Here is a 12,613-nt window from a genome sequence, read left to right as displayed (position 1 = left end):
TAGAGGGATCACAAACCAAGGAATACCTTCCCACTGGAAGTGGGAAGAGGCAGTGGAGGATCCTCCCCTAAAGGCTCTGGAGGGAGAATGACCCTGCTGACACCTTAATTTCAGACTTCCAGACTCCAGAACTGTGAGAGTACCCAGCCTGTTGTTTTTGTCATGGCAGCTGTAGGAAACCAGTACAGTAGCCACAACCACTACTGCAATCCTCTACTGTCTCTTTGATGGAAACCTGTGAGGTGGGTATGATGACTGCCATTTTGCAGGTAAGGAAAAAAAAAGTTCAGAGGAATAAGATAATATGCCAGAGGCCACACACACTCAGACTTGAATGTGAACCCAGGAATGTCTGACTCCAGAGCCTGTGTTAACCAGTCCACCATTGCTCCAGTTCTGCAAAAGGGCTCCCTCAGAACTGATTTCCAGAACGGATTTTCTGTAAGGTCATTGGACTATGTATGAGTCGCTCTTCTCAACTCTAGGTAGTCAATGAGCAAATGGACTATGGCTCATGTGACTGAAGAACTGCATTTTTAAAATTGTACTTAATTGTAATTATTTTAAAATTTAGATTTAGAAACTGGAACTTGCTTTAGCAACTGGAAAACTTTTAAGTATGTTTGGAGCAACTGAGGTATATGAATCAATGATTTTAAATCTAGGTTTTATGAAATCTAAATACATATCAAATAGGTTTTTTTTAAAGATTTTATTTATTTATTTATTTTTTATTTTTGACTGTGTCCCAGTAAAACTTTATTTATAAAAACAGGGAGGTGGGCCAGATTTGGCCCATGGCTTACAATTGGCTCTCTGATATATGTGGATTTCTTTATATATATATGTATATTTTTTATAAATTTATTTTTTATTGGTGTTCAATTTGCCAACATATAGAATAACACCTAGTGCTCATCCCATCAAGTGCCCCCCTCAGTGCCCATCACGCAGTCACCCCCACCCCCCGCCCACCTCCCCTTCTACCACCCCTAGTTCGTTTCCCAGAGTTAGGAGTCTCTCATGTTCTGTCTCCCTCTCTGACATTTCCCACTCATTTTTTCTCCTTTCCCCTTTATTCCCTTTCACTATTTTTTATATTCCCCAAATGAATGAGACCATATAAAGATTTTATTTTTAAGCAATCTCTACACCCAAGGTGGGGCTCAGACTCACAATCCTGAGATCAAGAGTCACGTGCTCTACTGACTGAGCCAGTCAGGCTCCCCTTGAGAATTTCTGATGAAAATTTAACATCTGAACTGAAATGAACTATTAGTATAAAAAATACACATAGGAATTCAAATACAAAAATATAAAATATATCATTAATAATTTTTATAATAATTACATATGAAATGGTAATTTGGCTACCCTAGGTTAAAGAAAATACATTATTAAAATTAATTTATTTCTTTTTACATTTTTCAATGTGGCTACTAGAAGATTTTAAATTACATATGTGACAGGCACTATATTTCTTTTGGACAGTGCTACTCTAGAGTATATCAATTCATTCAGATCCTATGTAGCTTAGGAGAGTTAATGGTTTTCTACACATCTCCACAAATCTCTGCCTTTGTTATAGTTTTTCTTAGGCATTTTGGAACTTTGTTATTTTGGTTGTTATTGTGACAGGAGTTCTTCCTTATTTCTTTTCCAATATATTGTTCCTCTTCTTACTTGCCGGATAGGGTCCAGAATGACAAATGCAGTTAATAAATGAAAGTCAAATCACACCTTTATATTTTGGCCAGGGATCAGCAAACTACAGCTTGTAGACCCAAATTGGCCCACCACCTGTGTTTGTAAATAAAGTTTTATTGGAACTCAGCCATTTCCATTTGCTTCTGTATTGTGTGTGACTTTGCCAGAGCTAAATAGTTGTGACACAGTCTGGCCCCCAAAACATAAATATTTACTGTGGGACCCTGTACAGGAAAAGTTTGATGAATCCTGATTTAGATACAGCCCTAAAGTTGCTTAAAATATTAGCATCAGGCTCTGAAAAAGGAATTAGAAAAATATTTTGGGCAATGGCAGCATGAATAGAATTAGTCTTGAATTTCCTAAGATGGTCCCTTTGAAGAGAAGAGCATGCGTATAAATATTAAGTTCTGGGCTTCTGTTATAAAGTAAATCAAATTGAGTGGCTCTTAGGGGAATTATGCTCTGTGAACAAGCCAGTCTGCAAAGGTTACATGCTGTAGGATTCCATGTACATAACATCCTTGGGAGGATAAAATTATACAGAGAACCGATTAGTGGTTGCCAGGCATTAGGTGTTCGGGGAGGTAGCAGGTTGTTTTGGTTATAAAGGGCAATATAAGGGATCCCTACAGTGGTGGAATTTTTGGTATCTTGACCAGAGTGGTGGTTACATAAATCTTCACATGTGAAAAACTAAACACACGTACATGCACACGCACACATAAAAACTAGTGATATCAGAGCAAGATTAGTAGATTGTATCAAAGGAAATTTCCTGGATAAGATGCTGCCTGATATGAATGCAAGATTTTATCACTGAGGGTCACAGGGTACAAGGGATAATTCTATTATTTATTATAACTGCATGGGAATTTATATTCTCTCAAAATTTAAAAAAATTTGATAAGAAAATATAAGGAGGAAACGAACCAATCCTGTTACTTTAGACTACATCCTCTGTTCTATGAACCATGTATAAAATGCAACAAACATGGAAGATCACAAACAGGATTCATTTTGTGTAGATGCCAGTGCTCCCAAGGCACCAGCACCTGCTGTGTGTACTCATGCAGGTGTGGACCTGACAGCTGCCCACGCGGACAGCAGGCCGGGGCTCTGCAGTGGGTGGTCACTTAGTGCTTGGCATCGTGTCACATTCCGTCAATGCAGGCATGCTCCCTCCAGAAAGAAGCTTATACTTTGTGATCGTTTCCTAGACTAATGTTCATAGGATCCCAACTAAACTAAGCTACACAACATGGCAGGAAAATGGGCTTTGCATTCAATGAGAATAGATAACACCTACCTCCCAGGTGAACGTGAGGATAAAACACATTTCTAAGGTGCTCAATAAATGTGAGCTAGTATTAACACTGAGGATCCCAGGCTGGAATGCATCCCCCACTTTGAAGCTGAGTTAGGACTCACCTGGACGTGCCTGAAGAGAGCTCTGGCATCTACCTGCTTCCTGGAGCCCCTCGCAGCACCCCCACGCCAGCCCCAGGGCCTCATGGAGGAGTCCACATTCCAGCCCTTTTGGCAGGTGAAAGGCTGCTCCACTGAGGTAGGGAAGCTTATAGGATCTTACCATCCCTCCACATCCTGGAGATGCAGAGCCCTCAACCCGCACACACCTGCTCCTCTGCAGAGCCTTCCCAGTGGGCCCGGGAGGGGTGAGCTCTGCTGTGGGGGACCAGGTAAAGGCAGGCACCTATGTTGTTCCATGCTTGAACCCCTGAAGGGAGACCCGCTGACTTCCTGGGGACAAGTGTCAGTGGGAAAAACTCCAAGAGCTGAGAACTTGGCTTCTTTCTGGGGGCCCGTTCTACTGACCTTTATGCTACCCCAGGCCTGATGGGAGAGGAAGCCCACGGGACTGGTGACGCCTGTCTGTCCTGGAGATCGAAGCAGGAAATCCAGCTCCGCAACATCAATTTCCTGGTTCACGAGGAGGATCTGCAATGTGGAGGAGCGGTACCCGGTTTCTTTAGGTGTGGTAGTCACAGGGTTCTGGAGATCTTGGGGTTAGCACTCAGGGTAATTATTGCTACTTTGAGTCCTGGAGCTTGCCCATCAATTTTGGTTGTTAAAAGGGGGTAGAGTGGAAGAAAGTGCATATCCGTGCAAATCACTTCTGGGTGCGTTTGTATTCGCTCCAAATATCAGGGTGACTTAAAATGCACACAGTCGGGGCACCTGGGTAGCTCAGTGGCTGAGCATGTGCCTTTGGCTCAGGTTGTGATCCTGGGCTCCCAGGATCGAGTCCACACTGGGCTCCCTGTGAGGAGTCTGCTTCTCCCTCTGCCTCTCTCTGTGTCTCTCATGAATAAATAAATTAAATCTTAAAAAAAATGCACACAGTGAATGACTAGGTACATTGGTTAGCAAGCGTTTTATGTCAGTCCTAAATGCCATGGAGTATATCCCTGCAATCTAGTTGAGAAGATGACACATAGGAGAATGTTAAAGTCACATATGGATATACATAAAACAGAAATGCATAAGTGAATCAATAATGCCAAAGGGGTTCCAGAATGGAGTGGTTGGCAAGCTGGGGTGGGGAGATTCATTTGATTAAACCTTCTATATGTGGTTTTGAATTGAGTGTGTCAGAGAAGCTAAAAGGTACGACTATCTAGGTAGGAAGGGAAGGTGCTCCAGGGAGGGGCCAAGGAATGGGCAGAGGCTTGGAGGGGAAAGTTAGTGAGGTGTGTGCAGGGGAGGGTAGAGTGTTCAGCTTGGCTGGAGCTAATGATTCACACTGAGAGGTGCTGGGGACATTGTCTTCCCCCTTTATTTTATTTATTTATTTTAAAAAAGATTTTATTTATTTATTCATGACACACACTCACACACACACACACACACACACACATACAGAGGCAGAGGCACAGGCAGAGGGAGAAGCAGGCTTCACTCAGGGAGCCCAACGTGGGACTCGATCCCGGGACTCCAGGATCACACCCTGGGCCAAAGACAGGTGCTAAACTGCTGAGCCACCCAGGGATCCCTGTCTTCTCCCTTTAAATGGTGTTTTGTGCTATGAGGTTATAGCATGGGAATGCTCACTAAGAAATAACAATTTGGAAAATTTGAGGACAAGTCTCTAAAGGGGAAAAAGCCTATAAATAGCAGTCGAGGTGGAAAAACCCTGGTAAAATGAGGCTAAAATATTTATGAGGAGAGAAGAGCAAAAGCTAGGGTTGGAAGCTCCTTGGATGCCTGGGGGCAACGAGTGGTAGGAGGGAAGATAGTTCATGCTGGAACTCAAGTTCTCTTTTTTTTTTTTTTTTAAGTAGGCTCTATGCCCAGCATGGAGACAAACATGGAACTCGAACACACGACCTTGAGATCAAAACCTGAGCTGAGATCAAGAATCGGATGCTTAACTGACTGAGCCATCCAGGTGCCCCCCACCAAAATTAAGCAATCTCTGTGTCCAATTTGGGCTTGAACCCACAACCCCAAGATCAAGAGTTGCATGCTCTACTGACTGAGTCAGTCAGGTACCCCACATTCTTTCTATGATGGCCACACTCCTTTGGGCTGGAGAGGGAATACAGGGGGTAAGGGGGGAATAAGCCACACTAACAGTCCCCCATGAATTCAGACTTTGGAACATACATAGGGAGTCAGCTCAGAAGTAATCACAGTCCATGTGGTGTTTACAATTGGAAGAGGCCTTAGAGATAATCTAGTGTATGCTCCTAATTAAATCATGGAAAAAATTCCCAATCCTAAATGATTAGAGGGATAAGTGCAAGAAAATACGTTTCCATGGCTTTTTGTTGTTGAGAATAAGTGGAAGATAAGGTTTTTAAAAATTAATACTGGAAGCCCCTGCTGCACCTAGACCCTTGAGAATTAGAGTCCTTAAGGACCTTTTTCAAGGCCAAGGCTGCCATAGCTATGGAAAGACATTTGCAATTTCTTATTCCATGGGAAGTTTGGGACACTAAACTCGCATCTCTAAAGGTAAATAAATAATGAGGGATGCTGTAAATTTCTTATAGTATCTCAAAAAATATTTAGTTATTGGTATGGCCATCGAGTTCCATCATTAGTGCCAGTTTGGGTTGATGGGTAGTGGCTGCTCGAGGGCTATGCTAAGGCGGATCTTAGGTCATCCAAGATAAACAAGAAGTACAAGAGTTGATGAGTCATGGCTGCCATGAGTGCGACAATGGCAAGGCAGCACGCATGCATCATAGTGGACCTTCTTGTCCGATGCTCTGCTTAGAACCAAATAGTCTTCATATTCTCTGGGAAGCAATATGAAAAGAAGAAACTTTCTTTACACCTGCTGTTTGGATACTGGAAAATGACCTCTTTTCTAGAAACGTCTTCAATCCACTTTTACCTGAAAGGTAAGCTGGGCAAGATAGGTCAGCTTATCACACTCGAAGAGCCCACGGGTGGTGTACTGGTACACAGAGAAGGTGATGCTGTCTATCAGATTAGTCACGCGCTTCTTGAGGCTCTCATCTGGAGCAGCCTTCTCCACAGCCTTCTGGAAGACGATGCTGAATGCCTGGGGGCAGGAGGTTGGACACTGGTAATTAACACAGCTCTCTTGATATACAACTAGTAGACTTACCTGTGAAGAATATTGCAATCTGCCAGCCACAGACATGTTTTCCCAGCATATCCTGCCAAGAAGGGACTGTGGCAATAAGACATGTTATTAGCTCTCTTAGTTTGCTTATATGAATTATTATGTTGCAGGGAAGTGGGCAAAGCTATGGGGCATATTGACAAAGAGCCTACAGTTTTGACCAGTGAAAAGGAACTATCCAGTAGCCAAAATCATTAAATTAGATCCAGTATGTTTTGTTGGATAACAACCCTCAAAAAGCATAAACACAGCCAACAATAACCAGTTGGGATTAATGATCCTATCCAGTAAATTCCAGAATTCTTGATGGTAGAACCAAAATGTGTTGGACAAATTTGTTGTCCTAAAGAGACCCTTGTAAACATTGTAGGCACTCAGAATATTTTTAAATTAATGATTTTTCCTTTTAGGAATGATCAGAATCTTGCATTTATTTTTTTAATCTTGCATTAATTTTTTTCCTATTAACTGTGCAGTCATTTGAGAAGTCTGCTAACACATTTCTTATTTCTTGATAGGCCCTTCCTGCAATCAGGGAGCAGGAAGCATAACCTGCTTTGGCTACATTTTCTTTTTTTTTAACATAAAAAAACATATTTTATTTATTTGAGAGAGATAAGCAGGTTCCCCACTGAGCAGGGGAGGTGAAGCTTAATCTCAGAACCCTGAGATCATGACCTGAGCCGAAGGCAGACACTTAACCAACTGAGCCACCCAGATGCCCCTTGGCCACATCTTCTAAATACTAAAGCTTTTGTATGAAATACAAATTTATTTGAATCAATTTTTCATTATTTCAATCTTATATGGCATTTATAAAAATAAATACCAGGAATGCTGCATTTTGAATGTGATATGTATACAATGAATCATTAAAGACGATCAAAATCAAGATATAATTGGGCCTTTTCAATTCATGGCTGTGCAGATTTCCAGTCTTTTCTCTACTTTCCTTTGGTAGCTTCAAAAAGAAAAAATAAAAAGTCTTAGGTCTTTCTAACACCAGGTATTTGAACCTCAGTGGAAATCATATGAACTTTGTTGTCTCGATATTTCCTCATTTGCAAAATGGGGGGAAAATATGAATTCTATTTCATAGTTCCATGCTATTTCTCATAAGTGAAACCTTTGCAGGCTTCCTTCTTCATTCAGTTTTGATGATCAGAGCAACATCTTTGGACCACCCTCATCCCAATCCACTGGGATGTTTACCCGTACCTGGTAGGATGGGGGGATTGGAAGAACAGCTAGGTAGAGGCGGATCATGTGCCACAGCTCCATGCAGAGCAATTTGGAAAACTTTCATCTGCAGAGCAGGTCTGTAAAGACCACATGGGTAGCTTTCCTCTGGTGGTTAGAGTGGCTTTTTTCCCCCCTAAAACTCTCTTTATCCAAATGACAGCAATCAGTAAATAATTTCTAGTTACTAAGTTTAAACAAAGTGATTCACAAGTCAGGAAAAGATCTAAAGAAAGTTTAAGGACCTAGGTACACTTAGCATTTTCTTTACACTCAGCTAACTTTGGCTTTCTTTTCCTTTCCATCCTCAAAGGGCCCTTGTCCTGCTCTTACTTCCAGCATCTGAAGAGCCTGGTGCTGTGCTGACCTCTGCTTCTACAACCCACTCCTGGGGTCTTCTGCTGTGCGTACAGTCTTATGCTGCCTCCAGCTACCCTTGTCGCCCTTCTAGGGCCCTTCTCCATTGCGCCTTGTGCCTTAGGTATGTTTCTTTTTTTTAAAAAAAATTTATTTATTTATTCATGAAAGACAGAGAGAGAGAGAGAGGCAGAGACACAGGCAGAGGGAGAAGCAGGCTCCACGCAGGGAGCCTGATGTGGGACTCGATCCTGGGTCTCCAGGATCACACCCTGGGCTGAAGGCAGCACTAAACTGCTGAGCCACCCGGGCTGCCTGATATGTTTCATCTTGTCATTTATCAGATTGTGGGCACCCTGGGGATGGAAGTCAGGCCTCAGCACCTTTCTTCTCTTCCCCAGAATCTAGCCCAGCTCTTCACCTGTGATGGGCACTGGAGAGATTTGTCAATGAATGCGTTCTACCTAGTACCCCGGAGAGCTTAGGCAAATCCTGAGAGATGCTCCAGACCAGGGATCTCAAACTCAAACTCCTCCAGGGGCCGGATGTGTGAGACCCAACAAGGAAGGGGCAGGGAACATGGCATCATGGAGGTACACTGCCATCTGGGAGCAGCCATCCCTCAGCTCCAGCAAATCCATGCCATGTGGAATGTGAGCTCAGGGCTGCCAGATCTTACAGACTATCAATGGGAGGCCAGATATCTGGTTTTATATGAAATCTCCTGACTTCAAGGAAGGTATATGAAAGCCCTCTGAAAATAGGCCAGGGGGCCTTCAGTTTGAGATCAGAGCTCTGTGCTCTTTACTTCTATGTGATTCTTCCTTTCTCTGTCTCTCTGAGACATGTCATTCCTCCAGCTGTGTCCTTCCCATATAAGGCACAGGATGGAGGGAGCTGGGTCTTCCACCAGTCTGCAGGGAACACCAGAGAGGTGTGATCTTTCTTAGGACATCCTGAGCCCCCAGAAAGTGAAGTCTCATTAACCCTATTTTGGCTGAGGTTTGAAGAAGAATTACAATCACATAGGTTCCATCTTAATCATGTTATTCCAAACTTGTTTAAGACTGGCTCTTGAAGAGTTTTTGCTCAAGTAAAAGCAAAAAGACACATTGGAACATATTCGCACTCAAGACAATTTAGAAGACTGGGATGTGCAGCTCCTGCCACATTGGACCATCTGTGGTTTCCCTACTACGAGAACGCCTCTCCTTTCTCTGCCTAGAACAGCATCTGTAAAATCCAACCTCAGACAAAAGCAAAGACCATGGAGACTCCTGTGGTTGGCTTTTCTTCAAATCACACAAGGCTTCGAAGTGCACTCTTGTTTTGGGGCCTCTGAAGACACTTGAGCCCAGGTGGCTCAGCGGTTTAGCACTGCCTTCAGCCCAGGGTGTGATCCTGGAGACCTGGGATCGAGTCCCACATCAGGCTCCCTGCATGGAGCCTGCTTCTCCCTCTGCCTGATCTCTGCCTCTCTCGCTCTGTGTGTCTCTCATGAATAAGTAAATAAAATCTTAAAAAAAAAATAGATCTGTTCTCAGTGATCAAGCTGGTTGGCAATTCTTCGTAATAGTATGGGGGCCCAAAATGCACCCCCCCAAATAGCACTTCCAGCCTCTACTGGGATGCTTTTGCTGCAAAATTTACGTTTCAAAACACATATTTGCATGGGTTTCATTTTATTTCTTTTCAACTACTCTCAGTACTAGGGAGCGATCTTGCAGTTATTAGGCTTATCATGCTAACTTTCATATTGTTTAAAAATGTTTCATAATTCTTTCATCTGTTGAGAGAGGGAGAAAGAGAATCTTAAGCAGTTTCCATGCCCAGCTTGGAGCCCAATGCTGGGCTTGATCTCACGACCCTGAGATTGTGACCTGAGCCAAAATCAAGGTCAGACACTTAACTCACTAAGCCACCCAGGCACCTCCCAAACCATAAAATATTATAAACACTTTTTATGTAATCTGCAGAGACTCAGTTGAGGGAAGAGGACCCAGAAATGGTAAAATGGCATCTGCAATTGAATGGGCCCCAGGTCCTAGAGACCTTCTGATTTCTCACCTGCTCACCCCCATCTCCACACCTTGGCAAACCCCATATAGCAGTTTACCTTTACAGAATGAAGTGTGTGCTCTGAGTATGTGTGTGTGTGTGTGTGTGTGTGTGTGTGTCCATCCTCTGTTAAGTCAAAGAGGTTGTTTAGAAATGCTCCACTACTGGGAATCCCTGGGTGGCGCAGTGGTTTGGCGCCTGCCTTTGGCCCCGGGCACGATCCTGAAGACTCAGGATCGAGTCCCACGTCGGGCTCCCGGTGCATGGAGCCTGTTTCTCCCTCTGCCTATGTCTCTGCCTCTCTCTCTCTGTGACTATCATAAATAAATAAAAATTAAAAAAAAAAGAAATGCTCCACTACCCCTAATGCCTCTTGAACTGTGGTCTTTTTGGGAACACCCTAGGGGAGAAAGATATACTTTTGACAATTCACTTAAAATTTACAGGGCTTTATTTTTTCATGAGTAAGTTAAGTTTAGTCAGCATTTACAATTTGCTAACGTCTTTGGTTCAGAAATATTTCAGCAGGCATAAAGCAGTAGCTTTGAGGATATTAGGGTAATAAGAAAAGTCATTTAAGGTTGGACTGCTATTATTGCCTGCCATGGTCTTTACCCGGTATGAATGACATGCACATTTGATCATCCCTCTATCATATGTTAAGGTCTTTGGCAGCAGGGGTCACTTCTGATATTTCTTGGTCCCCTTCCTTGCATTCAGTAAGCTCACACCCACCATGTCATCTGTGCTGAGTGTGTGAGGCTGTGGCATCTCCCGTTCTAGCCGAAGTGACCCATGAGTCCTGAACGACCCAATTAAAGAGACAAGGACTGTAATGTGGGTCTGAAGGCACTGTAGCTACTCTCCTGGATTTGATCTGAAAGACCTGCCACAGCTAATGAAGCACACAGATAAGCTTTCACAGAGAGTTGTTGGCTCTATTACTATGATTATGCAAAGAACTGCAGGTGTAAGTCACCTTGAGAGAAAACTGGTACATGGGGTGGATCTTGCTGAGGTCATTCATGATGAAGTAGAGCAGAGAGGCACGGGCAGCTGCTGGCCGGTAGTGCTCTCGGGCCTCATTGATTTTCACTTCTGTTACCTTGGCCTCCTGGACCTGTTAGGGAAGGAAATAGTGGTCCATTGTTCTAACCAATCCATTGGCCTGGCCTCTCTGTGTCAATACACAGGTGTCTGTGTGGAGGGCAGGGTGGGTCTGGGTAGGGGTAGCCGCTAGAAAGTTAGGAAGCTGCATGTTATTTTTTAATCTATTTTTTTTTCAGAGAGAGAGAGAAAGAGATAGATGATAGATAGATAGATGATAGATAGCAAGCTTGTGCATGTGTGTGGAGCTGGTGGGGAGGGGCAGAGGGAGAGGGAGAATCTCAAGCAGGCTCCATGAGGAGCCCAAATCTCACAACCCTAAGATCATGACTTAAGCCCAAATCAAGAGTTGGGCACTTAACCGAGAGAGGCACCCAGGTGCCCCATGCTGTGGTATTTTCTTAATAGCACTTGAGTGAGAAAGGAGGTGACATATTCCATCTTTGATGAGGGTGAGAGTGCCAGCTCTTCCAGTTGGGAAGTGTGGACCATGTAAACCTCTGAGCTCCATTTCAAATGAGAAAGATTTCATGGAAAAAATATATAAATTGAAAATAAATAAACATATACATGTGTATGTAGGTGTGTGTGTGTACATATATATCAATCACTTAGAAATAAAACAGAATTCCAGGCATGAAAATCCAGTGAAAACAGCATAATGGAATGTTCTATTTTAATTTTTATGAAAGAATTAATATGTAAATTCACAAAGAGGATCTCTTTCATTTTTTGAAAAAAATTTAATTCCAGTGTAGTAACATTCAGGGGGCATATTAATTTCAGTTGCACAGTATAGTGATTCCACAACTCTATACATCACCCAGGGCTCATCATGAAAAGTGTACTCTTAATCTTCATCACCCATTTCACTCATCCCCCTCCCCTACCTACACTCTGTTGACTATCAGTTTATTCTCTAAGGTTTAGAGTCTATTTTTTGGTTTGTTTCTTTCTTTATTTGCTCATTTGCTTTGTTTCTTAAATTTCATGTATGAGTGAGATCATATGGCATTTGTCTTTCTCTGACTGGTTCACTTAGCATTAAAGTCTCTAGATCCATCCATGTTGCAAAAGGATATTTTTTAATGGAATAGTTTGTTTTCAGAAAGTTTCTTATTACAGGGAAAAATGAGAAAAGAGACCTTAGTGTCAGAGAGGGATTCTGAAAGAACATGCCACTAAATACAAACCTTAATATGACCTGCCTTATACTTTAGAAGAGTGAAACTAATTATTATTTGTGAGAATCTCAGAGGAAGAAAACCCAACGATTCCTTTTGAAGATGAGCTTATGATAAACAATTACAAATCTCAGAAGGAAGTGTTACCAAAGGGGACAATCAGAAACCTGAACCCCAGAAGGATTAACATCCCAAGAGCTGAAGATCACTGAACAATCTGTAACTCACTCTTAACTATTTCTGTTTAAAAGCAGTAGAGATGAAAGAAAGCATAAAATCAGGCCATTATAAACAGGAAGAGGTATTACTTGAAGAAAACACACACAACTAACTAGGACTTCTA

General features: G+C 42.6%; 1 protein-coding gene across 1 annotated transcript in view; it reads right to left on the bottom strand.

Annotated features, from left to right (window-relative positions):
• Window positions 1–12,613, bottom strand: part of DNAH9 (dynein axonemal heavy chain 9) — a 325,725-nt gene that overhangs the window by 60,919 nt on the left and 252,193 nt on the right. Inside the window, exons 57-59 of the mRNA XM_072730369.1 lie at window positions 10,959–11,099; window positions 6,071–6,241; window positions 3,544–3,666 (exon numbers count right to left, since the gene is read on the bottom strand). Coding sequence (XP_072586470.1) covers window positions 3,544–3,666; window positions 6,071–6,241; window positions 10,959–11,099 — 435 coding nt within the window. The remainder of the gene's footprint in view (window positions 1–3,543; window positions 3,667–6,070; window positions 6,242–10,958; window positions 11,100–12,613) is intronic.

Source organism: Vulpes vulpes, chromosome 12 (genome assembly GCF_048418805.1).
Source record: "Vulpes vulpes isolate BD-2025 chromosome 12, VulVul3, whole genome shotgun sequence".
NCBI classification, from domain to species: Eukaryota; Metazoa; Chordata; class Mammalia; order Carnivora; family Canidae; genus Vulpes; species Vulpes vulpes.
The sequence above is the reverse complement of the archived record's forward strand: the minus strand, read 5'-3'. Positions and strand labels throughout refer to the sequence as shown.